Genomic DNA, 27,932 nt, shown 5'->3' with positions numbered 1-27,932 from the left:
TCCTGGAGTCCAAATCAGATGGACCCTCCATCTCTGGGCCATGAACGGCCTGTCCACTCCTTCTCGGCCGCAAACCTCTGCCTTCCCTTCCTGCCCTCGCAGGCTCTGGGATGAGGGCCGGCTGCCAGGGTCATGTCCACCTGCCACCTGGGCCACTTCTTCGAGGGGCCTGGTCCCAGCCACACTCACAGGGCAGCACACAGAACACGGTTACCGGAGGCTTCGTCCACCGGGGTCCTGGCAGCTGTGCTGTGAAAATTCCAGCGTTGGGGTTTCAGGTGCAAAGACCCTGCAGATACTGTGGCCAGTTGGCTACACAGCGAGAACCTCTCTGGCAATGTTTTCACTGGTGACACATCAGTGACTAGATCACCTTGCATGTTGATGGATACTTAGTTTTAATTGATTCTTTAGCACCAATAATAGCAAAGAACTGGAATTTCTTCTAGGACCTCATTTGTCACTAAATCTTTTATTGAAATTTGTCTGTTTCCTTAGAATTGTGTAAGTGGAATTAATATAAAGGAGTCTGATTTACATTTCCAAATTTCTCAGTGAAACAGATTTTAGAGACATTTTTATCCCGGGGCACCTGGGTGGCTTGTCTGCCATCAGCTCAGGTCCTGAACCCAGGGTCCTGGGATCGAGTCTCACGCGGGGCTCCCTGCTCAGCGGGGACTCTGCTTCTCCTTCCCTCTGCCCCTCTCCCTGGCTCCTGCTCTCTCTTTCTCTCAGATAAATAAATAAGGTCTTTAAAAACCCACATTTTTACACTTACTTCAAAAATAAGAATACTTATTTCAAAAATAATTTAGCTCATCAAAACCTTACTTTTTTTTTTAACTCTGTGAAAATTATATCCATAATCGTTGATTATTTATTTTTAGGTGCCTAGTTAATGTCCTGGCAATATTTGCATTTATTTATTCATGTACTTATTTGACAACTATTTATATACTTAGTCTTTAGCACACACTTACTTATTGGATGAATAAATGAATGGATTCATACATTCTGTATGACACATTAAAGAAGACAATGGATTCAACAGAATTAATTCTCTTTACTCCATTTGGGATGTTGGGTTTCGTGTTATTTAATTTTGCCCCGGAACCTTACAGATTTGCCTCTGCTCCCTCCTTATTCAGCATGTTCTCTGGAGACAGCCTTTCAATGGCCGGTGGATCCTGAGTCATTGTCAGGCGCCTTCCCTGGCTTGTTACTGGGGCACTCACGTGCGGTCAGACACTTTGGAGTCTACAACAGCGAAGAGAGTGACTTGTGTTCAGAGAAAGATGCTTTCAACACCCGTCACTGTCCGAGGGTGAGCAATCCTCATCCGCTAGGCTGTCCGACCTCCGTCACGGGCCGGAAGAACGGGGAGACGCCTCAGTTTCCGAGCGGGCAGGCACGTGTCAGGGTTAGGCGAGTAGCGGCAAGGTGCCCCAAAACAGCTCATGCCTCGACCGAAGAGTGAACACGTGCATCTTGCAGCTTTGAGAGTTAGTGGGAATGACTTGGTTTCTGAGAAAACTGAGAGCTCATTTAATCAGAAATGGGAAAAATGGGAGGGGGAGGAAAAACGGTAATATTTGCTGCACATCTCTCAGCCTAGCTCCCCGCCAAAAGGCCTAAAGAGGAAATGCAACCTATATTTAAAGACATCATACATTGTAAAAGTCTGAAAAAGTCATTGAAAGGAAGAAAAATAATTCATAGTGGCTTATGTATCCTGGTGAGTGCACCTTTCCTTCCTTCATTCTTTCAGTGCTGAGCAAAGTGCAGATCAGGAATGCTGAGGAATATCCACAACGCAGTAAGGACCGAAGCACCACGCATCAAGATGTATGAGATGCAGCAAAAGACACACTCTTAGGAATACTCATATTCTGAGCTCTCATTTCTAAACAGGCAATCAGCGGATGAATGAGGGAAACAACAAAATGGGATTATAAGGAAATAGGAAAAAATTAACAGAAGCATAAATTAGTGTATTAGAAATCAAGAAAACAATAGAAAGTTAATAAACCAACACAGGGACTGAGGACACAGTCTGGCTCTGGCGACACTCTTGGGCCTCCCCCTAGAGGCCTCCTCCCTTTCTCGGGATGACCCTGATGCTGCGGCGCACTGTGGCCTACATCCTGTGCCCCACGGGACTGTCCATCAGGATGTTCCAAGACCCTGGTGTCTTGAAGTCCAACGGTTCCCAGGGACGCCCGGACCAGCAGTGATGTCTGCCAAGGGGCCAGTACCTGGGCTGAGGCTACCGCCTGAATTAGGAGCTTCTCAAGCTGTGCCTCAGAAGGACGATCCTACCAAGATCCTGTCCTGCTGTATTTTTAGGGAATTGGGCAATAGGGGCATCTCCACAGAATGCTCACCCCTCAGGCCTGTGTAGAGGTGGAGAATGAAACTGCTCATGGATTAAGGGGACAAGAGAACCCATGAATCAAACTCATTTGGAGTTACCACCAGGCCAGAGGCTCCTTAGCCATGCTGACGAGGACAAGGACCCAGAGGCAGACGCTGCCCGAAAGAGTCCCTGTGATGCTCTCCTGGCGACACACAGAAGTGGCACCGCCACAGGGATGTTTTCTTGGCAGCAGTACAAGCAGTGAGACCTCGGGGACAGTCCCCCAACGAGAGGGTAACGGGTGAACATAGCACATCTACTCTCTGACCTCCGAGGAGGCCCTAGGTCTACACGGTGCCACAGCGTATGTGACGCTGTGTAAAAAGGACGTGGACTCTGGTCTCCAGCCTGGGCTCTTGCGTGTGGCAGGTGCTATGCAAACGAAACCAGGTGCAGGTGAGATCGAGGCTGGCGGTCACCGGACCCTGGGACAGGAAGAGCCCCCGGACCATCCCTGCATCTGGTCCTGTTCTGGACGCGCAGGGAGGAGCGTACGGGATCGGGTGGCTACGAATCGGCTGCACACATGTTTTTAAAATTGATGATCCCCCATTTTCAGGATCTTTACAAATGATTCATTCGAGAGCGCTCTCCAGAGCAGTTCCTGGGTCGAGCTGATTAGCAGGATTCCTGGGAAGCCGGTCACAAGACGCCAGCCCTGCTCACCCATTCCATGTATGTGCTGCACAGTGAGGGCAAATGACACACAACACGTTTGTCCCCTCACAGGCAACACGGGTCACGGGGGAAGCCAACAGGTGTGTGGTAGTGGTAGGTAAGCCTGGGGGTAGTAGGGGGCACCGTGCAGGGGCACCTGACCCAGGGACACGCCCAGGGGGACGCGACCCCGAGCAGGGCTCTGCAGGATGAGCCCAGCCCGGGAGTGCCGGGGGCTGCGGTGTGTTGGGGCTTGGCTGCTGCTCGGGGGCGGGGATGCAGACCCCGTGCCCTGGAGCTGTGAGAACTGCGTCCCCCAGGCGGTCGGAGACGGGTTGGGAGGGGGCTGCCGTGGGACCCGGCCAAGATCACCGGGCACCCAGGGTCAGAATGAGGAGGCTGACGGGGAGGTCGGCGTGGGGTCGGCTACATGAGAGGTGCCGGGAGCTCAGTGGTCCGAAGGAGACTTCAAGCCCAAACCCGAAATGCGGTCCCAGGATCAGGAAACAGCAAAAAGCCAAGATTGACGGCGCAGGAAATGAGGAAAGCGGCTTTGAGGGACCCTCGGTCGCTCGTTCCTGATGGGTCCTGAGTAGACCGACACCTTGTGACCACGTGTCATGGGCTGCGGGTTCTGGGACAGTTGCCGATCAATCATCCAGTTCACCCAGTGTGTGTCTGGACAGCGAGGGGGCTCTGTTCTTCAGGGCAGGTGCCGACAGGAGGGACACCGGAGCTCACCTGCAGGCAGGGCTCCCCTCTGCTCCTCCTCCCATCACCTCCCACCTGCAGTGATGGGGGAGCAGGTGCGGGAAGTGTCTTGCTGCCTGGATAGGAACACAGTGAAACGGGGACGTGCGGCCGCCTGCGCCCCTGGGCCTCCCGGGGCAGAGCTGGCCTCGGAGCGCCGCGTCCGTGCTGGTGAGCGGCCTCTGGTTCTGCAGGACGCGGCTTTGCGGCTCGGGGTCAGCGGGGGATCTGCTGGCGCCGGCCCCGGTGCCTCTGGTATTTCTGCGCTGGCTGGCGACGGTCCGGCTCGGCTTCCCGAGGCCCTGACTCCCCGCGGCTCAGCAGGAGGGCCCCTCCTGGGTCCTGGCTCCCACAGCACCACGGCGAGGGTCTGCCCCAAGTTTCCGATCCTCTTCCATCCTCCCAGGCTCCTCCCTTTTCTCTTATTCCCAGGGTTTCTGGGAGTTTGACCCCGACCCGTGAGGGCCTCTGAGCCTCGGGCGCTCCGGGCCGGCTGTCGGGCGTGGGCGCCAGGAAGGCTCCGCAGGCCTGCGCCCGGCCGCCAGCTCTCTCCCACGTTGGTTCCCACCCTTTCTGTCCTCGCATTTCCATTTGGTGACGTTTGGGGACCTACCTGCAAGTTGGCGGATGCGGCCTGAGTCCCGAGAGCCTGCGGGGGAGCTTATCAGCGAGACGCCCCTTGCCGCGATCTGTGTGCAGGTTCCCGCAGCCTCCTTCCTGGCCGGCTCCCCCCGCGACCCCCCGGGAACCCCCACAACCCTGCCGCCAGGAGGCCTTTGCGCGGCCCGCAGAGGTCCGCCCGGCCTGGGCGCCGCTGTCCCATCCTCTCCCGTCTCTGGCCACTCCGTCCCTTTGCTTTCCTCCTCCCGCGTCTGGATTGTGCGGGGTCCCCACGTGCAGACGGCGGCCACGGCGCACACACAGAGCTCGGGATGTGGCGCTCTGTCCGCCGCCACCGTGTGCTCGCTGTGGGGGAGGCAGGGATGTGGGGGCACCGGCGCCCCGTGTGCCCTCCGCAGGCCCGACCCCCGTGCCCGCTGCACTGACCACCTTGCCCCTAGGGGGTGCGGCGCATGCAGGGGTCACGGGCTGGGCCCCTCGCCCGCGGGGTGGGTTTGCCGTCTGCCCGCGTCCCGGTGTGGGGCGCGGCCTCTCCTCCAGCCCCATCCGCAGGCCTGGGCGTCGGGCAGAGCCAGGCGGTGTGCACGCCTGGGGTTGGGGGCTCCGGAAGCTACAGGCGCCTCCCAAGCAGCTTAACTCCCGGCGGGACCCAGCGCCCGGCACGGAGCCTGTCGGTCCTGGGGGCCTGCTCCTCCCGGCCCCGGGCCTCCCGATGGCAGGGTGGCACCGACGGGCCTTCCGCTGTCTACATGGCGGGCTGACCTGGAATTCTGCTCACCGACTCCATCCATGCCGCCTTCCTAGACAAGCCCTAAGTGGACACCACTGGATGTGACTCTGTGTACTGACCACCCAGCATCCGGCCACATGGTGAAGCGACCCGTGTGGCACATGCTCCGCCTTGAAGAGTTACCCTGTCACGCTGTGCCAGTCGGCTCAGTGGTGGTGTTGACGCCACGTTGCAGAGGGACACAGGCTGCCCTGCCCACGTCCCCTCACGGCCTAGACACACCCCGCTTGTTTCCTGCAGCCTTCCCGTTTCGTCACGAGCGCGCCACGACCGCCTGTATCCCTGTCCGTGTTACACAAGCCGCGGTCCGCTTTATGAGGTTTGTCATGTTCTACATGTTCCTTTTTAAAATGAATATAATCTGATGTCACCACACCCACACGTACCAGTTGGCCTCATGCCAAACCTGCAGTGTTTCGGAATATTCCATCGATGGCATCCCAGTGCTTGCATGTCTGTTATTCACTCTGTCCTGCAGCCGAGGACCGTGGGGCAGGCTCTGGCTGTTCCTCACGCTGTTGTGATGGATACATTCGCACACGTTAGTCCTCACAGGTTCCCCAAGTTGGGACCCCCTCCCACACACACACCCCGGGGCCTTGAGGTCACCGACGATCCCTTATGAGGATTCACAACAAAACAGTGAGCATCACTGTACGTGTGTCTGTGGTTCTGTGTCTTCCAGGGATTTCTTCAGAATAAGTGATCACATCTCTGGTTTTCAATACACGCGAAGTACCCTCCAGAGCATTCTGTGGATTTTTAAGGTACGTGAGCAACCTCCCCCTGGCCGTTATCCGTGTTTATGTTACAGTGTTTGCTTTTTTTCTTATGGATTTGTAAGGTGTGTCTACATATTAAGAATATAAACGTGTGTTATTTAAATGACCACACATCTCCCCAGGTTTTAATGACCATTTTATCTTGGTGACAGCACTTTCACTTTGTTGGTTGGTTTGCTTTTTCCTACAAAGACGTTGTTAATTCTATGAATTCAAATCCGTTATTGTGTTGTGGCTTCTCGCCGTGGAGTAACATTTGGATATGTCTTCTCCATCTGAAAGTTAGCGAACACACAACATATATAGATACACACACACACACACGCGTGCGTGTACGTGGACACATACATATCATGTACACACACCTACCAATAGGATTTTTAGGAAGTTGGCTTCACATGGAGCAGAGAGCCCAATGCACAGCTGAGCTCAGATCCTGAGATCACAACCAGGGCTGAGATCAAGACTCAGACACTTAGTGGACGGGGCCACCCAGGTGCTCCACCAATGTGATCCTCACACTCACACCCACCAGAGCAAATCTCTACCTATGAAGTCGTCCTGGAAGAAAGGCCTCCTTCCTCCATAAATATAAAATGCTGTCTTCATAAGACGTGACTCAGAGATGCTCAGAGTGGTTACAGCTTTGACTTTGCAATTCAAGTAACCAGGAAAAAAAAAAAAAGAAAAAGAAAAGAGAAACAAAATGCCAAAGGCCCCAACATGAAATTAGTTGGTCTACCTAATAATCAAAACCAAATTCTGTGAATCCGTGATCTCCGACAGGAATAAATATACAAGCTGATTTAAGAACCCAGTAAGTTGGATTCAGTAGCAGCTTGAACCCTACCTTCCATTTGTGATCATTCCGCAGGAGTCTGCACGCAGACAGGTCTGACCTACAGATGGGTCGGTCCCAGGCATGGGGTCTGAGGCCCCGAAGGGTTGGCACAACAGGGAGGGCTCTGTGCGCAAAGGCCCCAGGACAGGTGTGCAGGATTTTGGTGGTTGGTGCCTCGTTCTTCCTTTGAGGTGCAGCCTCTCCCTCATGTGCTGTTCTGGAGAAGGCAGGGAGGGGACGGTACACGTCCTTGTGTACAAGCAGGACGTGTGTCCCATTATTGACAGGACGGTTTTCTCCTTGGTCAACAGCAGGAAGGCAAGGGTGCATTGCACAGAATCACGGTGGCAAGAGGTCAGCAACGTGCAGGAGAAAATCCACTCTCTACAGGAGGGATTTCACGTTCGATGGTGGTGAAGGACTGATAACGGCCAATCAAAGACCTGGTTTTCTGGCAGGTGGAAAAGGGGGTGTGGGCACAACTGGTTTCCTGAGGGATTTCCTGCGATGGGAGGCACGTGCTCCTGAGGCTCCCAGGCTGCTCCTAAGCCACAATCACCAGGCTCCGCGGCCAGAGCCCGTCCCTTCCCACCGGAGCACAAATCCCAGGGGGCTGAGCACACCTGAATCCTCGGTCACCGGAATCCGCCAGCCGCCAGGGAACGTGAGTCAGCCCTGCTGAGGATGTGCGGCGGGCTGGAGGGACCCGCTCGGGCACATGGAGACCTCAGTCTTATGACAAACAAACCTTGAGGACTATCAGGTGGGTTTCGCCGTCCTCAGGTACAGGATAAACTTAACAGAGATGGTCTAGGGACGAAATCACTGCAGGTGTCAGATCCAGAGGATTCCAACGATCCACAAACCTGCCTGACAGCAGCTATGAGCATCCCTGGTGCTATGGGACCACAGGAGGGGGGGCTTGGGTGAGGGGAGCAGGTGTGGGGGGATCACAAGGACAGGAGGTGTGGTGACCGACAGGTGTGTGGTGGGCTGGGTGTCCTATAGGATCTGGTGCTAACCTGGGATCCCCATCCACCCCCCTGAGGTCCTGGGGGCTCCTCTGGCCACCTGGTCACATTGTCACCAGGTCCCCTCTGCCTTCCCATGATGCCTGCTGGTCTCCAAGGGCACGTCCTACTGTCCTTAGGTGAACTCGCACTCTGGGCGAGGGAGACACTACTTTTGATTCTACACCTGTGGTCACACCTGTGACATGCTGTTCCTGGTCTCTGGGTGTGGGGGGGTCTGTCCCCTACAATGGGCTCAGTCACAGCTGCCCTGAGTCAATAGTTGAGCGTGGCTGATGTCACATAAAATGAGAATGAATGAATCACGTTGAAATGTACAGGATCTCAAGGTGACGTGCATGACGCTGACCGGCAGGGTCAGTGACCGTGATGGCCGCCTGCCACCTCAGAGCTCCTATGTCAGGACATCAACCCACGGCGCGGAGCTCCACGCACACCGCAGGTGCCCCACAGCCAGCCCGTGGACACCTCCTGGGGCCCTGCCCTCCCCGTTCCCTTTTTGTTAGGTGTGGGGAAAGGACCATGCGCTGATACTTGCTGGAAGATGAGGCCGTGGGATGACGTCCACGCAGGCCCACCTGCAGGGCTCTCTGTGAGGGCGCACAGGGTGTGGGGGCCGCGGGCGGGCACGGGGTGGATGTGCATGAGGAGCAGCACTGGGCGCCCGAGTTACCCATCCCCAACCCTCCTGGCCTGCGTGTGCAGGTCCAGCTCGGCCCTGTGTGGACGGTCAGTGTCTGCATGACCAGGTCAGGCGGCCTGGGCTTCTCCATCACCCTGGGGTTTTGGGGGGAATTCTGAGTGTACTGGGTGGCGCCTTGATGAGCACGGCCGCCCGGGCACCCGGTCCAAGACCCGGGGGTCTGGGTGAGGAGGCGTCGGGGTGGGCACCGCCTGTGCCCCCCACGGGCCACGTGAGCTCAGTGCCCCGAGGGCAGCTCGAGGACGGGCACACGGGGCGGCAGGCGAGCTTGTCGCTGGGGCGCAGGGACGGGCGGGGATCCCATGGGCACAGACATCAAGTTCCCGATTCTGAAACTGCCCGATCCTCACTCACCGTGAAAACAGCCCATTTTTCTTTCCCTTCCCTCCGGTTTGCCCTAAACGCACACAGTCGTACAGGAAGCACCAACCTTCAAAGCGTCAGTTCGGGTCCGCGGCCACGCGCAGCCCAGGGAGCCGGGACCAGGTGCGCAGGCGGCAGCTCGAGCCCAGGCTCCGGGGCAGGCTGTTCTCCATCCAGGGCGGTTTACGGCTCGCCCACCGCTCCTCCTCACCTGTGACCTCCCACACCCCAGGGAAGGGGTGGGCGCACGGCGGGGTCGGCTGTCTGCCCACGGGGGCGGCGGGTCGGGCTGGCGTCGCCCTGGGGACAGCCTTCCAGCCACACGGCTCCACCCGCTTCCTTGCCACTGCACTGTCGGGGCCCCGCTCTCCCCGCAGCGCGTCCTGCTGCCATCAGGGCGGCTCCCTTCTGGTTGGTGCCTGAGGAAGGCGACCACCCCTCCACGTGGGGCACAGGGGACCCGACTGCCCATCCGCGTGGGGCACAGCAGACCCGACCCCCCCCGCCACGTGGGGCACATCGGAGACACGGGGAGGGACACTGGACTGGCGGCCGCTGCACCCCTCGTCCACGCCCAGCCTGACCGGTGCCGGTAACCTAGACCAAGCCGCAAAGACACGGTGCCCCGCGGCGCCCAGTAAGATCCTGTGACCAATGACACCCAGTATCTGCAGTCCCGCGGGCTAATGGAACTGGCTCAGTGGGCTCTGGGGGGAGATCACAGGGTTTTGCTGTTCCCGTGCGTGCCAGGCCGGGGGCAGGAGGTGGGGGGTGACTCCGAGATCAGTGCTCGGCCGGGGGCTCCATCCTCCCGCCACAGGTCACAGTGAACAACTGAGCCACTGTGGCCACGTGCCAAGAGGAGGATCTGAGCCCGGTGGTCACATGGGGTGGCAACGGGCGGGGTGTGGGGCGAGCCATAGGGCTCCCGCAGGCGGGCGACCCGGGCGGCTCAGGTGTGCCCGGCGTGGGCTCGCCTCCAGGGGGTTCTTTCCAACCCACGTGGGGCAGTGCTGTGGACGGACTCTCCCTGCCTCAGGGTTTTCAGGTAACAGTTCCCCCCCCGGGCCGCCCTGGTAGGACGACAGCGTGCGCGGATCGGCTCATCACCACCCCCACGGCTGGTGAGGCTTCCAGCCCACAGTCCACGAGGAGCAGGTGACCTGGGGGGAGAGGTTCTGTGCATTTTGCAAGCAGTAGGCAGCCCTAAACCTGGCGGTGTCCAAACACCTGGAGGGACCAGATACTCGCAGCAGCACGCGTGTGGAGAGTCGTGTGTTCCCGTCGTGCTAATATTCTATTTCCCAACGTTTCCCTGCTTATACTTTGGACACCCACGAACTCTCTGTGGACGACACTGCAGAGCACACGCCACCGTCCTCAGGAACCATACCCCCCTCTGCCCTGCAGACAAAGCTCCTGCCCACCAGCGTCCTCACAAAGCTGTGCTGACGTCACACCCACCCCCCAATGTGGGCAAGCGGCCGGGTCTGAGGACCCGCAGACAGGACGGGGACACTGGCCAGGAGAGCGGCTCTGGGTGACATGAGGTGGGAACCGCCCAAGCAGGACCTGTGCCTCAGCGGGGAGGATGGGGGGGAGAGGCCTTACGTTTGGAGGTCGGCCAGGGGCCGGGGTCCAATGGGCTTGAGCAGGGGCTCCGGCCGCATGGCCGCCGTGGGGGACGTCTTGGGGCTGGAGTCGGACTCCGCGCTCTCCTCATCGCCCATGGCTTTGATGTAGCTCCCACTCCGCATCCTCCTGCAGGGGATCTCTTCGTCCTTGGCGCCCGTGGGATACCCTGCCCACTCGTCTTGAGGCACCTGGGGGAGAACAGACACATGCATGCGTCAGGCGTCCCCAAGATGCCTGGGGTCCTGGGGGGACGGGCGCCCTGAGCTTCCCAGAAGACACGCTCCCGGCGGCCAGGTGCCATTCCCAGCGTGTGCATCCCGGGGATGCTTCCTGGAGCTGTCGTTCACATCCTAAAAGGACATTCACGTGTCATCGTGGTTTTCTCCCGCTACTAAACTGATGCATAAACATGGAAACGTGACAACATGCGAAGACGGCTGGAGGGTAAACACACCTGTAACCTCGGCACAGGGGAAACCAAGCCGCCTGCATCTTAGATGGATTCCCTGCTGGTACAAAAGGAAATTAAAATTGTCCTTGAGAAGACGGAGAGCGGGGTGGCGGGGAGAGTTCTCCAGGATGGAGGATATGAAGAAGGCGAGAGCAGGGGCCAGGTGGGGGGACAGGACTGGGTCACTGGGCTTCAGCCCTGGGGCAGGAACGGAGCCGGTGAGGCTGGAGGTCCGTGATGCTGGCTGCGTGGGGTCCCTGTGCTCAGTCAGCCCGAGGGTGGCCGGTCGGCACCTTGGTGTTTGGCCCCCACCACGGAAGCTGAGTTCCCTCCTCCACAAGCAGCAGAGGTCCGGCCGCCCCTGGTCACCTGCCCAGTCTGCAGGTGACCCCCAGACCCAGGGCCGGCACTCCTTAGCTCTGTGGGTCCCAGGGGGGCTCTGGACCACCTTGACCCCTGCAGGTGAGGTCACATTTACAAGAGCAAAACACACAGGCCGCAGCTGGCGTGGAGAAGGCCCACGGCACGGCCAGCGCAGGGGCACGGCCCCGGCCCCCCGCCCCCGGCCCCCGGTCTGCACCCACGGCTGTGGGGAAGGAAGGGAGAGAGTCCCACCTGAGGAGGTGCTCAGAGTCAGCTCTTCTCTGTTGCAAAGGGTTACACCCGCCTCCCCCGGAACCCTCCATCCTCCTCCTTGCTCATGCCCGCTTGGAGAAGTGATGCTGTCCACGGAAAGCCCCTTAAAACCCGTGGCCGTAGCGTCGCTCCGGCAGACAGACAGTTTCCCGTGGCGGCCAGGATGGGAGGCCGTGGGAGCGCGATCCGCTGAGGTTCCAGCGCAGCCATGGCGTGTGGCGAGGTACGGGGTCTAGACGGTCTGCAGCCCCTGCGGCCCCGGGGGCGTGACTCCAGTGGATCCAGTCCGCGTGCCCCTGAGTGGGTGCGGGTCCACAGGGAGCGGCTGGACGCGGCGGGAACGCGCGGCGCGGCTGACCCAGAGCCTGTGATGAGGGGTTGGTCTCGCCGAACGGAAGCGTCCAGGTGGCCACATGGGGTCAGGGGCACCCAGGCACCCTCGCGGGCAGAGCACCCTACCCTGCAGCCTCTCCTCGCAGCTGGGCGCCCTGTGCGAGTCTCCACGCGGGTGGAGACAGGATTGAGGACATGTCCACGGGGCACAGTATGCGAAGACCACGGCCTGTGACGGCCTCGGGCCCCGTGGCGAGGCTCCCGGGAGGCCGTCCTCACACTGTCAGATTCGGTGCCAGGGACTGGTGAGGGAGGAACCTCCGAGCAGGTCATGCCACGCAGGCGGCTCGGTCCCACACAACAGTCATGCCGAAGAGTGCGTGTGTGGACACGGAGACGGGTTCACGGGGGAGGAAGCAACGTGGAAGCACCACCTGCGCTGCGCGGTTTTGTACTTTAAACAGACGCCCGCAGGAGGCATGGAAACCAGCGGGTGGACGGGGTCATCACGGGAGCTGATCATGGGCTCCTCGGTCAGCTCTCTTCGTGCTTGCATTTCCTGAATTTTCCACCTGGGGCCTATCTCAGAGAAAGAAAATACTTATCTTTACTTTGAGAAAAATAAGGTCTCAGTGATGAGACTTTGCAGCGGAAGAGCCGCAAAATGAATTGTGACTTAATTAGGGCGAAAGACGCCCAGGCGGCGGGGGGAAGCAAGAGGTCAGCAGAAGCTGTGGACAGAGAGGGGCGTGGGGGAGGCCCCTGGAGGCAGGCCTGGGGTTCTGACCCACTTGGGTTTGCCGCAGGCCTTTGGAGGAGGGGCTCTGGGGAGGGAGCCAGGAGGCTGGCGGCACAGACGTGCCACAAGGACACATTCCTGTTGGCGGCTCCATAAAATTTCTGTGAATCAGAAGCACTTCCCTTAAAAAAAAAAAAAATGTAAAATTTGTTTTTTGTTTTCCAGCAGCTGGTGAATCAAGTAACCAGCGAGACCAGCTTGTACTTCCCTGTTTCTGACTTAAGCCAGTCCATAGCCTTTGACAGAAAAAATTTCAATTGAGCGTAAACCAGAGTGAAGAGCCGGGTGAGGTTACCGGTTCCACAGCGTGTGCCTCCGGACGACCCCAGGACGGGAGAGCCACGCGGAGGCGCCGCCGTGCCCCGTCCATACACCTCCCTGGTGCATCATGGTGTCGAAAACCTGCAGCAGGTGTGCGAGGCCGGCCGATGGGGACGTCCAACCCGCTCAGTCCGTGGCTCCGTGTCTGCAGGGAGCAAGCACCCAGGCGACGTTCTCTGAACAGCAGCTACCGGCCTCTGCGGATCCGGTGAGGCGTTGGCTGCACACAGTGGTCACCGGCTACCCCGATCGCCTACTTGCACGTCGTGAGCCGTGACGTCTGCGGTTTCTACTCTGACGCCCGTCCTGGTGCCTCCTGGGGTATGGACGGCAGCAAGGCAGCTGGGCCTCTGAGGCCCAGGGGAGGACACGGCTCTGGGGCGTCACAGACACGGGGCGCAGCTGCGGCCATCCCACACCCGGGGGCGTTCCCGGCATCCCAGGGCCCGAGGGGCCTGTTTTGCTCAGGACAGTGGGGCACAGTCCACCCAGCGAAGCCTCGGCCACTTCCGTGATCGTGCACGGGTTTCCCCGTCCAACACAGGCCTTGACTCTGTGTTTTGTATGTAAATCAAAGGGCGTGGGTGTGGGTGGGTGTGTCTGTGGTTTGCACAGATTTAACGCACGATGAATTTTTCAGGAATGTGAGTAACCACGTAAATCAAGGGAAGGGAGAATTTTGGTCTGACATTCTACCAAGACTTTAGTACCATCTCCAAGAATCCAGCAGGTGTGTGAACGCAGTAGTCTCAATCCGTAGCCCAAACTGCGCCGAGTCTTTGGCCAGAAACCACCTTCCCAGCCCTTCAGGCTGCACACGTGGTCATGATCGAACTCACGTGCTCTGTTAAACGTCATGTTCTTTCTACTTCTGTTATATTAGAGTCTGGATACGTAGATACCTAGATGCTCCAAGCCCTGGGTGCAGGTGGACCGCATAGGTTCACCGTAGAAAAGTCCGGGGGCGTGACGCACTGTCCGTTATCAGTGAGACGCTCGTTCCGAGGAGTCCGGGAGCCGCTGTCAAGGACATGAGTCGAGGCGATCCCACGTGTGTGTCGCAAATACGAGGAGCCCAGAGCGGGTGTGGTCAGGCTGCCGTGCCCACCTCCGAGGATGTGAGCAGATGCTCGTGGGAAGGCGCCCGCCGAGCCTGGAGACAGGGAGGGTGACAGGGGCAGGACATGGTGCAGGGAGGGGGTGTGAGGGCCTGCGGGGCTTGCTCCCCAGCCTGGGAGGGCGCGGGCTTCTGAGGCTCCTGATCCCTCTGGGTCCAAGCTTGGCGCTCTGCGGCTGTGCCTGTGGTTCCTGCTGGGCGCTGGGGTTCTGCTCCCAGACATCTGGCAACACCCAGAGGCAGCTCTGAGTCCTCAGAACCAGGGTGCTGCTGCCGGCGGCGCCCGGGTAGAGGCCGGGGATGCCGCTGGGCACCCCCAAGTATGCGCCCCCCCCCACGCGGGAGAGGACCGCCCAGTGCAACCCCAGACGGGCGGACCCCGGTGCCCGGTGCCTCCTGCGGGCTGTGCGTCCTCCCGGGCACGGTGCCTGAGAAGCCACCACGTCGGCCCTGGGACCCAGGCTCCTCTGCGGAGGTGCGACGCGCCTGCTTGTTTCTGTGTTGGTTTCGCCCCTGTGAGCCATTCAGGTGCCAAGCTCAGACCGGAGCGGCTCTCGCTTCCCGCCCGACGGCAGGTGGACACACGATGGAGCAGAAGCGTGGCTGGGCTGGGAGTCGGGGGCCCGCGGCCGGCTGGGGTCGCACCCCCTCGGTGCTCGGCGAGCACCCCGGCGCCACCTGCAGACCAGCAATCCTCGGGAAACGGTCCCCACATGCGGGGAGACGGTCTCTCCTTTGCATCCGAGGAACCTGATGCCGGGGCCTGCTCACGGTCGCAGTGGCCCTGGATTTCCTACCGTGAACACTCACGGTGACCGTGTGTCACGGAGTCGTCCTGAACTGTACACTTGGGTGAAACAGATATTCACTCACCCAAAATCAGGAGTTTATATGGTGATTTACGATTTTCACGGTGCCTTTATTACGGTTTCTCGAATGGAACTGCAAACTCACATCCACAAGCTCAGCCCAGGCTGGGAAATACTTGAAATCCCAATATCCTTCCACAAAAAATGCAGCCCGGGGTGCAGACTGGCGAGTGTGGGCAAAACAAGAGGGAAGATGGGGTGTGGACACTGTGGGCTGCCCCGTGGATGGGGTCGCCCCTGTACACGTGCCCCCCGTGCCACGGGGCTCCCACCTCAGTCGCGGGGAGCACACGGCAGGGCCCTGCCTGCTGGGGCCCCTTAGATGCTCCGTACAGAAGTGATAGACACGCTCTCTTTGGTGAAAGACAGAGGCCAGACTCCACCGCGTGCAGAAGGGCTTTAGGGTGCTTCCCAGTGAGAGGCGGCGCCCGGCTGGGCCCCACAACCCACTCCCGTCTCCCCACCCATCAGCACGGAAGAGCTTCCTACATCAGCCCCCAAAGGAGATGCTGCCTTGGAGACAGCGGCAGACACGAAGCTGCGATAAAACCGCAGAGCCTCCCGCTGCGAGGCTGCTGGTTCTCCAGGACGGTCCTGCGGGTGGAGACCACACACTGGGGGCAAGCAGAAGACCAGGAAGGCGGGGGAGGGGGTGCTGGGACCCGCGGGACGGCGGGGATAGGGCGCTCAGGGTCACGGAGCCACGCTCCCGCCAGCGAGGCGGGTGCACCTGCCGCGTCTGCCCCCCCATCATGAGCCCTTCCTGAAGCCCCTGCTCCCCGAGCACAGGACCGACCCCTCAGCCTTCAACCAGCGAGATGCTCATTAAAAGTGTGACCTTGGGTGCTTTGCCCATGGAGGGAGAAAATAGGAAAGCAGGAGCCATTTCGGGGAATAAAATACACCCTATTTCCTTGCAGTGCCGTGTGCAGTCTGCTCTGACCTAAACACTCCGATGTGTCCCTCAGACGCGAGCGATGATACGGGCCCGCCGAAGCCCCGTGCCCGCCGAGGGTGAGGGGACAAGCAGCTCGGATCCATGTCTGTCTAGTTTTTGGTGAGCAGGGGAGTGAGGAGAGCTTGGACTCATTTATCCCTCCCTTCTTGTCTTTTAAACCTTATTCTTTGGGATCTGCAGCTCATCCCCATCTTGTGGCTGTGACATCAAATCCGGGTTTATGAAAGCGTCATGTTTCAGGACACTTGGTGCAGTCAGCACAGGACGACGGCGCACAGGCTGGACAGGACGTCCCAGGGCCACAGGACCACCCGCCTCGGGAGACGGGAGCGTGGCTTGTGAGGTCACAGCCAGGGACGCTCCCCTGGGCGACCACGGTGAGAGCAGAGGACGTCGGGACAGGAAGGCAGGTGCAGGGCCACCTCCCTGCTCACCTCCGCCTTCCCCGTGTGCGCTGCCCGCTGACCAGCCCCTGCTCGCCACCCTTTGCCTCTGCGTCAGGACGGCAGGCCCGCTCTGGGACTCACATGCTGCCCTTTGCTGTGTGCGGCGTCGACTGTGCCGGGGAGACTCTGGGGCGGGGGCTGATGTTTGTCCAGGGAGCCGAGTGGGATGGACGGACACACAGCACGGGGGACGGGGGGCCGCCTCGCCTGCACCGTGAAACCAGTGCAGACACAACCAGACTGCGGGACATGACTCTCGCGAAACTGGTTCCTCCGCGAGCAAACATCACACATGCACAAAATCCAAGGAAAGAGAGAAAAGAGGAGGAGCCCAGGGGCTTTTAAGAGGCAGAGGCACCCGTTTCCACGTAGGCGCCTTTTCTGGGTCCAGGTCCAAGCAAACTGTTAAAAAAAAAAATCATGAGAAAGTCGAACATTGACGGAATCCGTGAAACCACTCCAGGATTAGGATTACTTCTCAACATCTGCCGAAGCTGCTGCAGGGACATTTCAAAGCCCTGGCGTCCAGGGTGGGTCCCCAGACATAAACACGGACGTGCGTACCTGGGACGCTGGATTTCCCCCCAAGTGAGACGCGTGGCAGGTGCGCAGTTCGGAGGGGACAAGACCCCCCAGGAGCTGAGTGTTCCTGACCTGGGTGATGAGTGTCGGGGGGTCCCTGGCACACTCTTGCCCTTGGAGGGGTCAGTATCTTCACGATTACAACGAACCAAGAGCAGTGGTTGGAGGACAGAGAAGGGCAGGTGTGGTCCAGGGGAGAAGCGCAGGAGATGCTCCAGGGCGCAGGGTGTGTGAGGGTGTGGGGCAGGGACCGTCCTGGGAGGGGTGTGGGTTCTGCAGGCAGGTCCCCGGGCCGGGGCTGCATGGGAGCCGCGTGGAGCAGCGCCCCAGCATGAACAGAGCAGCAGGATGGGCTGCTCTCCAGGAGGACCTGAGTGACCCCGAGCCGCATGCCCGGTTCCTGCAGGATTAGGACTTGCCAACGGCCAGCAAAGTCGTCTCTCCCACTGCTGTAAAATAATACTCCCCCCAGCGACCAAGGCGTCCCTGTGATAAATGTGCCTGTGAAGGCCATTTGGTTAGCATTTCCCCTCTGGACTGGTGCGCCGGGATGGCCCCTGGGGCTCAGCGACCCCCGCCTGCTGGAGAGGATCACAGCTGTCGGGCGAGCCCTGCATGGATCCCCAGGACTGGGCGGCTGGCGGAAGCGTCCTTCAAGGCTTCCACACATACGAGGGATGGGAAGTGGAGCAAACTGCACACGTGGGGAAGAAAACCTGGACGCGTGTGCACTTGGCCGACAGCCCAGTGGGCTCACAGAATAGCAAGAGGTCCTCACGGGAGGCGGCGTCTCCCCAGGGGAGCTTGGGGCGTGTGGTGGGCAGCAGGCTGCGGGCGACGGGAGGGCATCGCACAGCGCCCACGCCCACCATCCACGCTGCTTCCTGCCTTCTGCCCTGGCGGAGTCGCGGAGCCCCCCGCCCAGAGGGCAGGCGCGCTCTCCATAGCCACACGCACCGTTCACGCGACCTCAGATCTGGGCTTAGAGCCTCCCCTCCCCGGTATGTCCGAGTGGTCCCCCGGGCTGCGGCCGCCCCCGGCCCCGTGGCTGCGGCCCCAGCCCCCAGCCCCTCGAGAACGGCCGTGGCAGGGCCGTGGGTGACAGCGGGAGCAGGGGGTGCTCAGAGGCCCTCGGGGGGCCAGACAGCGTGTGGCCAGCCCCGTGGGGAAGTGGCAGCCCAGCCTGAGACCGCTTACCTGCAGGTAGTGGCACGGCCTCAAGGACGGCTTGATCTCCTGGCGGACCAGCGGCTTGTCTAAGTTGAGGGAGCTCTTGCGGTAGGCCTCCTTTGCCTGGCTCACGGTGAGCGTGGACCAGGAGCTCCGCTTCATGTACTTGGTGTCAGGCGTCATGGTCAAGCCCTCAGCAGGCCGAGCACTTGACGTCACTATTGCTCTTGGACGTCTTCAGGGACAGATCCCCGAAGGGGCCCGGGAGCACCTCAGGGTAGCAGTGGGAGACGTGGTCCACGTGGTGCCTGTTGGCCACGCTGGACGTGCGGCAGGTGCTGTCACTGTCCAGGTTGTCGTCGGAGCTCCACCAGCTGCTCGTGCCCGCTCTGTGCTTGCTCTCTGGCTTCCGCTCCTTGCTTTTACTCCGTTTGCCGTGTTTAGAGTGGTGGCCGTGGTGGTGGTCCTCCACCCGACCGTCGCCCTTGGTCCCATTGACGTTGCTCTTGGAAGAGCCCTCCAGGGAGTGGGACTTGGTGAAGAGTTTTTGGACGGAGTGGACGAGGTGCCGTATCCTGCCTGGGCTCTCGCTGCGCTGCTCGGCGGCCGTGGAGGTCCTCTGGTACTGCAGCGTGTGGAACCCGTCCCGGTGCAGGGGTAGCTGCTTCTCAAACTGGTCCAGGAGGTTGGCTGGGATGCGGTTGACCCGGGTGCTGGCATGAGACACGGCGCAGTCGTCTCTCGTGTCGTAGTGGGAGCTGTAGTGCATCCTGGGGAAGGTGCTACTGGACATGTGGTCACCCAGCACCACGGGCATCATCATGCACTCGGAGTGGACGGAGCTCCCGGGGGAGCAGCGGTGGTGGTCCATGGGGCAGCTCTCCACAGGGCTGAGCAGGTAGGGCTGCCTCGCCTCCTGCCCATGATGCAGGTGCTCGTGTGCGTGCTCGCAGTCTTCCGGGGCCGCCAAGCCGCAGGTGTGACCCGAACACAGCTGTGCCTGCGCCCGGCCCCCGGGCAACCCCTTCATGTTCCTAGGAGCGGGGGAGTATCTGCCTTCGCTGATGTGCTGCGTCGGGGACCATGAGTACTGCTGGTCTGTTGAGAGAGCACAGAACGCCACGTGAGCTGCGTGCGGATGCCAAGCAGACCCCATTTCTGCGGACGCCCCACGCGGGAATATTTAATCAGCAGTCAGGGTCGTTTCCGGGCACAGGGACCCAGTAATCATCATACCTACAAATACGCCCCACACGACGGCTCACAGTATGAGGCCGTTAGGAAGCGTGGACGGTGACACTCGCACACGTTGCTCTTCGACTATAAATACCTGATGTCCAGCAGATTCATCACCGCTGGACGGCAAGGCTCCGTGGTATAGGACTGACACGGAATTTGGGGGGAACGACTTACAATTCAGTCGGGTTAGAGTATCGCGGTTCGGCGTAAGGAGCTTACAGAGGAACATCTCCGGTGCACGGAGCAAGGTCCCTCCGTAAGCTGACGGGCTACAAGGGAGGCATTAGGGCATTAACACAGGGGTCTGCCGCCACCCCCGTGCCCGCCACGCAGGGGTGAGAAGATGTGGTTTCCCGAGGCCACCCTCTGTGTCAAAACCAGGACAAAACCAGGGTGTCCTGACCTTTCGTTACCAATACTTGGTTTTGAACTCTAAGAAACACGGGTTCGATTACATGAGGTGCACGACCGTGTCGCTCTCGCCCGGGCGCCGGGGATCCTGTTAGGGAGGCGGCTGAGTGTGACACCCAGACACGGGCTCACAACGGCGTGGGCCCCAGTCCTGCCCGCACGTGCCATGTGACTCCAGGAGCGGTCGGACAGGCCAGCCACACTCCTCGAGCTCCTGTTTGCTCCGCATGTGCCAGGGGGAGACCAGACCCCGGCAAAGCCACCCGCAGGGCTCCAGGGGGTCACACCTGCAGGTCTTCCTCACTGTCTGTGCTGCTATTAGGCACCTGTCATCCCTTTACACGGTCTTGGGTCAGCATTTGCCAAGTTCTCGGTTTATTAAACCCAAGTGATTGGACTCCAGGATTCCTTACAGAAGCCTCCGGCTTCACACCTACGTCCTGCTGACCTCATGTTTCTAGTTCAGACCCAGTTCAGAGCTTGCTTCTCAAGGTCGCCAAACAGATGCGGGGGACAGAGACTCCATTCCAGTACGACACACGCGTGTGCGTATCTGGTATGTAACGTATGTGTCACACAGATGGGAGATAGAGATTCTGAGACTCTATATAGTAACACGCATATATATGTATGACGAGTGCAGTACGTGTATAACGTGTGTGGTACGTGGATGATATGCATACGACCTGCACGGGAAATACAAGCCCTGCTGTTGATAATATGCATAAACAATGAATCTGCCCTATAAAACGTGTGTACAGTGTACACGCTACGTGATGTATGCAAGAGATACAGACTCTGCTACAGTATTTAATACGCCCGTGTAGCATGCGTGTGAGATGCACATGCCCACATGTGATATACACTGATAGCATATAATGTGCACATTATCTAGGCAGGAAATGTAGACGCTGATATAGACGACGTGTCTGTCGTTGGGGAGGTGTGTGATGTGCAGGTAACACCTGCAGGAAGCACAGCCTCTCCCGCAGTGGTGAGGTGCCTCTGGAGCACGTATAGATAATGCATAGGTCCCTGTGATGTGCACATACACTGATAATATGCTTATAATATACGCAGAACACAGGCGTGGAAGCTGACTCCCATAGGAAACAGGTAGGACCATGACAATGAGCACCCCGGAAAGAGCCCAGAGAGGTCTCAGGGCCCCGGCACCCTCGTCTGGCTGGAAGTGCACAGACCATACTCTGTTCTTGGAGAATGGAGGCCAGCTCGCTCCCCGCTGCACCGGGGCTGCGTCCCTCTCCAGAGTCCACACCACCTTCCCACAAGGACCCCTGAGTCTGCTGAGTCAGGACACTGGACCCTGGGTGGCCAAGCACCCTCTCCTCACTGTCCTGGAAGGGCTGGCAGGTGCTGGGGAGCACTGAGGCAGACCTGCTGGCGCTGCACCTGGCTATGCCCTCCTAGGCCCTGCACTTGCTCCCACCTACTCTGCCCACGCCCCTGCATTCCAGACCCCTGCCCTGGCTCAGACCCTGTGTCTGCGCCTACGTCAGCTGTCATAGCCACAGCAGCCACATTCCTCCCCACCTTCCCGCTTCCTGCACACACACCGCAGCCAGGTCCTCCCTGCTCCGAGGCCCGCCAGCTTACTGCTGAGCCCCCATCCCTCAGCCTGTGTCCACGGCTGTCCCCGGGAAGGCTAGCTCGGTGATGACTGCATGCCAGCCTGGAGCACACGTGGGAAACCACGTGCTGACGGTGGGCCGGCCAGGCCCTGCCTCCAGCCCCTGTTTCACACATCCCCTGAAGCATGCTGCTTTAACCAAGTGGAACCACCCCTCTTTCCAATAATTGCTCTGTGGCTCCTTCCCAGGCGACATTTGCTCAGCAAGACCCCACTGTGCATGGGCCCCCTGGCTGGGGTTCCAGGCAGGCTGCAGGGGAGACTTCCACGAGGCCTGTGTGTGGCACCTGCTCCTGTGCTGGCCCGCACCTCCCCCCCCCGACTACTGGCTCCCTCCCCCCGTTCAGGCCTGTTCACCAGCGCCACCCACCTGCCTTCCATCGCCAGGAGCGCTTCTTGCTCTTCACTAACATCTCCGCACCTGAGGGGTGCCACCTGGGGGGTGGGGTCAGGGACAGCCCGACCTCAGAGAGCCACCCACCTTGGCCGCCCACACCGGACTCCAAATGCACACCTGGGCTATTGTGGGAAGCAGGAAGGAAACCTAAGAGATCCCAGATTATTTCTGACCAACCCCCTTGCTGATCCACTTGAGGAAACATCATCTCCTGCCAAACGTCTGCCAAATGACCAGCCCATGACATGGGTTCAAAAGGCCCCCATTGCAGGCTCCGGGCGGCCACCTGTCTAGGCCATCGCACGTGTGGATGTGTCCTACAATCTCACGGATCCCTCAGGTGTTAGGAGCAAGGCTTACCCACCCCCCCGGGACCAAGGCACGCCGAGCGCGGGTGGCAGCGTCTCCTACGAAGGGCCTCAAGAGACACCTCCTGCATGTCCTCACGATGAACCGCCTCCACTGCGGGGGCCCCTCGTCTCCAAAGCGAGCCTGACTTGGCCAGTGCGAGCGGCTCCACTGTCTCGCGGGAGTGGCTACCCCATGAGAGCTCCGCGGTGCCTTCCTTTCTCCTCAGCGAATTATGACTGGAGCACTTTAATGTATTAGGAGGGGATATTTTAGATTATATTATATTTTAATATAATTAAAAGCAAGTTTTCAAAGGAAATTCAATATTCAGCTGATAAATAGCAAAACTATGTGCAGTAATCTAGACTTTACAGCAGCATAAAGTTGTCATCCTATTATCTTTTGCTTTATTTTTCCATTAACATGTAATTTAATACAATTCTAATCTTCCTCCATATTAAAAAGCGAGGCCATTATTGCTCTACTCATGTATCCTATTTCTGCCTAATGTTTAGCCTAGAAGCTACATTATGAATGTGGCTACATAAAAGAACAGTACAAAAGATAAAAGTCTAGCTGAAATGAATTAAATTTGATTATGCAACGTGTCAGGAGCACGGTCTCATTTCTACCCCACGGGACTGAGTGCCCTGCATGGAAACTGATCCACGGTCTCTGAAAAATAATATCATGAATAACAACAAACAAGAAAATAAGGGACTGTAAATAATGGCAATTCTAAAATGTGTAATAGGGACTTGGACTGCAGGGTCATTTTTTTAAGTCTACAGAAAAGAGAACAAATACTCAGGGGCTTGCAGTTTCCATGGAAAGCATCTTAGCGCCCTAATTTCCACTACTCACTACACCGTTTTTGTTTTCAAGGGAAATAGCACTAATCCTCATTATCCACTAACTGTCTCCCCAAATTCAAACTAGAATGCAAAGGTATGTTTCACTCTTGGATTTCAGGAGACTGTTGGCAGCCTCAGTCTTACAAGTATGTTTTGAGGGTAGGCATGAAAACTTCAGAACTATGCTAACATGTCTGGAGCAGCCTGTGTGTGCAGGTGCTGTGCGCGGGGAGGTGGTGCTGGTCCGCACGCTGCCGGGGACGCCCAGGCTGGAAGGGCATGGGGAAGGTCACCGAGGTCGTACACGCGCACAGACCCGCACATGCACGCACGCAGCCTCAGAGCTGCAGACCCAAGTACACAGGTCCGACCATCTGCTGCCGACACCAGCTGCTGCCCCTGGGGGACGAGGGGGTGTGGGGCCCCATGGGCTCTTTCTCATTAAACGTCACTGGTGCTTGCACACCAAGCCCTCGCCTGAGCCAACCAGGTGGGCACACGCTGTGGCAACGGCTTAGGCCCCAGTTCTTGGGAAGGTGTGGAATTGCACCTGCACCCTGGCACAGGAGGGAGAGATGGTGTAGGCACAGGTGCCATGTCCTCACCCCTGCAGCAGGCACCCTGAGGTCCTGCCCCAATGAGGACACTAGCGGTGTCTCCCTCAGCCAGAAGCTCATCTACCCTAGGTTCACCCCGTCTGCACTTTCTTTTTTAAATTTTAAATTTTTAAAATTTATTTTAGTTTTTGAACATCCTTGTTTTACTTTTTCTAAAAACATGTTTAAAATAGGGGCACCTGAGTGGCTCAGCTGGTTAAGCATCTGCCTTCGGCTCAGGTCATGATCTCAGGGTCCTGGGATCGAGCTCCAGGTCAGGCTTCCTGCTCAGGGGAAGTCTGCTTCTCCCTCTGCATCTCATCCTGCTCATGTTCTCTCTTTCATTCTCTCAAATAAATAAATAAATAAAATCTTTAAAAGAATAAATTTATTTAAAATCAATTATTTAACATACAATGTATTGGGCAGCCTGGGTGGCTCAGCGGTTTAGCGCTGCCTTCAGCCCAGGGTGTGATCCTGGAGACCCGGGATCGAGTCCCACGTCAGGGTCCCTGCATGGAGCCTGCTTCTCCCTCTGCTTGTGTCTCTGCCTCCCTCTCTCTCTCTCTCTCTCTCTCTCTCTCTGTCTCTCATGAATAAATAAATAAAATCTTAAAAAAAAAACCCTCCAAAAAAAAAACCATACAATGTATTATTAGTGTCAGGGGCAGAGGTCAATGATCCATCAGTTGCATGTAACACCCCATGCTAATCCCGTCACGACCCCTCCTTCATGCCCGTCCCCCAGTGACCCCCTCTCCCCACCCCTCCCCTCCAGCGACCCTCAGTTTGTTTCCTAGAGCTCAGCATCTTTCATGGTTGGTCTCCCTCTCTTACTTCATCTTATCTTATTCTGCACTTTCATCTGAGTATCTGCCCAGTGGGGCAGATCCTTCACGTCCTTGTCATTGCCCTGTGGTCCACCTTAAAAAGAAAATCCTCACTAAAGGTAGAAGCTAAAAGTAAAAAGCAAACTAGACAAGGCAACACCTAACAGCACAGAATTCACAAGTGGGCTGTGGAGCTGCCTCCTGGAAAAGATGCATTCTGCTATGCTGTGCCTTCCCCACCCTGGTCAAACCCCAAGGGTTCTTCTGCCCCATGGGGCATCAGGGGAGCCCCTGCTCTGTCCCTGGAGTTGCCGTGGTTCCTTTCTCTGCTGCCTTTATCCATCGCACACCCACCCAGACCCCGACCTGCCCTTCCTGCTACCCCTGAGGGGCACCTGTTCAGCCTCTGGCTCTTCTAAGCCCTCATGTGCATCGTCCCATCTGCATCCTGTTGAGACCTCACAACACATGCATAGTCCAGTGAATGTGATGAGAAGTAGCCATGTGAACCTCTTCCTGTATTTACTGGTGAAGCTGTGACAGGTGTGCCCCATCATGGGTCACCCCATCTGATGCCCCATCCACAAAAAGTTTCCTCAAAAATTTAACAAAAGGCTACAAGATATGTATGCTGACCACCACGAAACATGATGGGAGGAGTCGGTGATGCTCTGGACAAAGAGACGGGTGCCCCTTATTCATGGACTGAGGACTTAGTGTGGTTAGGGGAGAAACACTCCCTAAATTGCTCTGCAGACTCCACACAACCCCTATCAAGTCACGCTGGCTGCTTTGTAGAAATTAAAAGCTGATCATAACATGTATACAGATAAAAAAATAAAACGAAGTGTGTAGCTAGAGGTGGAAGGAGACGGTGAAGCTTAGAGCAGACATAAATGACAATGATGAAGGGAATCAATGGAAGCAAAAGTTGGTTCTTTGAAAAGATCAGTAGGGATGCCTGGGTGGCTCAGAGGTTGGGCGTCTGCCTTCGGCTCAGGGCGTGATCCTGGAGACCTGGGGTCGAGTTCTGCATCAGGTTCCCTGCAGGGAGCCTGCTTCTCCCTCTGCCTGTGTCTCTGCCTCTCTCTGTGTGTCTCTCATGAATAAATAAATAAAATCTTGAAAAAAAAAAAAAAAGAAAAGATCAATAAAATTGGCAAACCTCTGACTGGACCAAAAAGAAAAAAAAAGAACATTCAAATGACTACAATCAGAAATAAAAGTGGGGGAATCACCACTGAGGACATACCATAAAAAGAATTATGATACTATGACAACTGTAGACAAGATAAAATGGAGGAATTCATGGAAACAAAAAATTATTTCCAGAAGAAACAGAAAATCTGATCAGACCAATAACAATAAGGAGGCTGAATCAGGAATCAAAAACTTCCCAACATAGAAAAGCCCAGGACCAGATGGCTTCACAGGTGAGTTCTGACAGACATTTAAAGAAAAATGAATGCCAATCCTTCTCAAACTCCTCCAAAAGTTGAAGATGTGCGAACACTTCCTTGCTCATTACTATGACGCCAGCATAACCTGATACAGAAGCCAGATAAAGACATTATGAGAAAAGAAAATTATAGACCGATACCCTTTATAAATATGGGTGCAAAAATCCTCAACAAAATACCAGCGAACCTAATCCAGTAGTATATTACAAGAATTATACACCATGGCCAAGTGGGATTAATCCTGGGAATGCAAAGATGGTTCAACATATAAAAATTAATATATCTCAACAGACTAAAAGGACAAAGGGCAAAAACATATGACCAACTCAGAGGATGCAGAAAAGGCATTTGACAAATCAAATAGAGGGGATCCTTGGTGGCTCGGCAGTTTAGCGCTGCCTTTGGCGCAGGGCGTGATCCTGGAGACCTGGTGTCGAGTCCCACGTCGGGCTCCCTGCATGGAGCCTGCTTCTCCCTCTGCCTGTGTCTCTGCCTCTCTCTCTCATGAATAAATAAATAAAATCTTTAAAAAAAACTCAAATAGCCTTTCATGATAAGAACAGTCAGAAAACTGGGAATACAAGGGAATTTCTTCAGCATAATAAAAGCATTTATAAAACACTCACACACACACTCACACACACACACACACACACACACACAAAACCCAGCTACCATCACACTCAGTGGTGAAAGACTGAAAGCCTTCCCTCTGAGCACAGCACAAGACAAGGTTGCCTACTTTTGCTGGGGCTCTTTAACACTTACCCGCAAGTTCTAACCAGAGCAATTCGATAAGAAAAAGAAATAAAGTACATTCAAATTAGAAAAGAAGTATCTAACTCTATTTTCATTTTTAAAAAGATTTTATTTATTCATTCATGACAGAGAGAGAGGCAGAGACACAGGCAGAGGGAGAAGCAGGCTCCATGCAGGGAGTCCGACGTGGGACTCGATCCCGGGTCTCCAGGATCAGACCCTGGGCCAAAGGCGGCACTAAACTGCTGAGCCACTGGGGCTGCCCTATCTCTATTTTCAAATGGCACATTCCTATATAGAGAAAATCCAAGGGAATGCACAAGACTATTTGAGCTAACAAACAAATTCAGGAAAGTTGCAGGTTACAACTCATCAATTGTGTCTCTATATCTCAGCAAAGCACAACCAAAAAATGAACTAGGAAAAGCAATTCTATTTACAATAATATCTAAAGGAAAACATGAGCAGGATTATTTTTAACAGAGAAAGTGAAAGATTTTTACCCCTGAAAACTAGAAAACACTGTGAAAGAAATTAAAGATGTAGATAAATGGAAAGAGATCCTATGCTCATGGACAGATGACTTATTATTTTTAAGGTTTCAATATTACCCAAAGTTACCTCTAGACTCAGCGAGTGCCTATCAAAACTCCTTCTGCCTTTTCTGCAAAAGTGGAAAAAAACCAGTCCTCAAATTTGTATGGCAGTGCAATGAGTTCCCAATAGCGAAAACAATTTGCGAAAGAAGAACAAAGCTGGAAGATGCTAAAGTCCTGTTTCAAATCTTCATATAAAGCTTTAGTAATGACAACAGTGTGGCACTATCACCGAGATATGCCTACAGGCTGGTGGAATGGAGTTGGGGGTCTGACGTAAACTCATACATCAATGGCCAGTTCACTTCCGACAAGAGGGCCAATACCACGAAAGAACAGTGTCTTTTATAAATGGTACTGGGATAACCAGATATCCACGTGCAAAAAAAGGAAGTTGTACCCCTACCTTTGCTATATGCAAAGATGAACTCAAAGGATGCAAAGAGCTAAAAAGTAAGAGATACCAGTATAAAAGCATTTGAAGAGAACATGTGCATATTCCTTTGTTAATGTGAAT

The 27,932-nt window shown here is 56.6% G+C and overlaps 1 protein-coding gene and 2 long non-coding RNA genes across 4 annotated transcripts in view; 1 reads left to right on the top strand and 2 right to left on the bottom strand.

Moving 5' to 3' along the window:
- Positions 1–27,932, bottom strand: part of DLGAP2 (DLG associated protein 2) — a 693,677-nt gene that overhangs the window by 96,657 nt on the left and 569,088 nt on the right. The window contains 3 exon segments of the mRNA XM_049106698.1: positions 10,566–10,777; positions 18,299–18,466; positions 18,468–19,369. Of these exon segments, the coding sequence (XP_048962655.1) occupies positions 10,566–10,777; positions 18,299–18,466; positions 18,468–19,369 (1,282 nt within the window).
- On the bottom strand, positions 201–9,236 carry LOC125754513 (uncharacterized). Its single transcript, XR_007408931.1, has 2 exons — positions 6,867–9,236; positions 201–6,291 (listed from the first exon to the last, which is right to left on the bottom strand). It is a non-coding gene; the product is annotated as an uncharacterized LOC125754513 (long non-coding RNA).
- Positions 10,429–16,034, top strand: LOC112656555 (uncharacterized). 2 transcript variants are annotated; one of them, XR_003134453.3, is made up of 5 exons: positions 10,429–10,504; positions 10,722–11,101; positions 12,977–13,691; positions 13,770–13,859; positions 14,013–16,034. It is a non-coding gene; the product is annotated as an uncharacterized LOC112656555 (long non-coding RNA). The 2 variants fall into 2 exon arrangements; XR_003134454.3 differs by lacking the exon at positions 10,722–11,101 and having other exon boundaries at positions 10,443–10,504.

This window comes from Canis lupus, chromosome 37, assembly GCF_003254725.2.
Source record: "Canis lupus dingo isolate Sandy chromosome 37, ASM325472v2, whole genome shotgun sequence".
NCBI classification, from domain to species: domain Eukaryota; kingdom Metazoa; phylum Chordata; class Mammalia; order Carnivora; family Canidae; genus Canis; species Canis lupus.
Note: the sequence above shows the minus strand (reverse complement) of the source record. Positions and strands in the feature narration are given on the sequence as shown.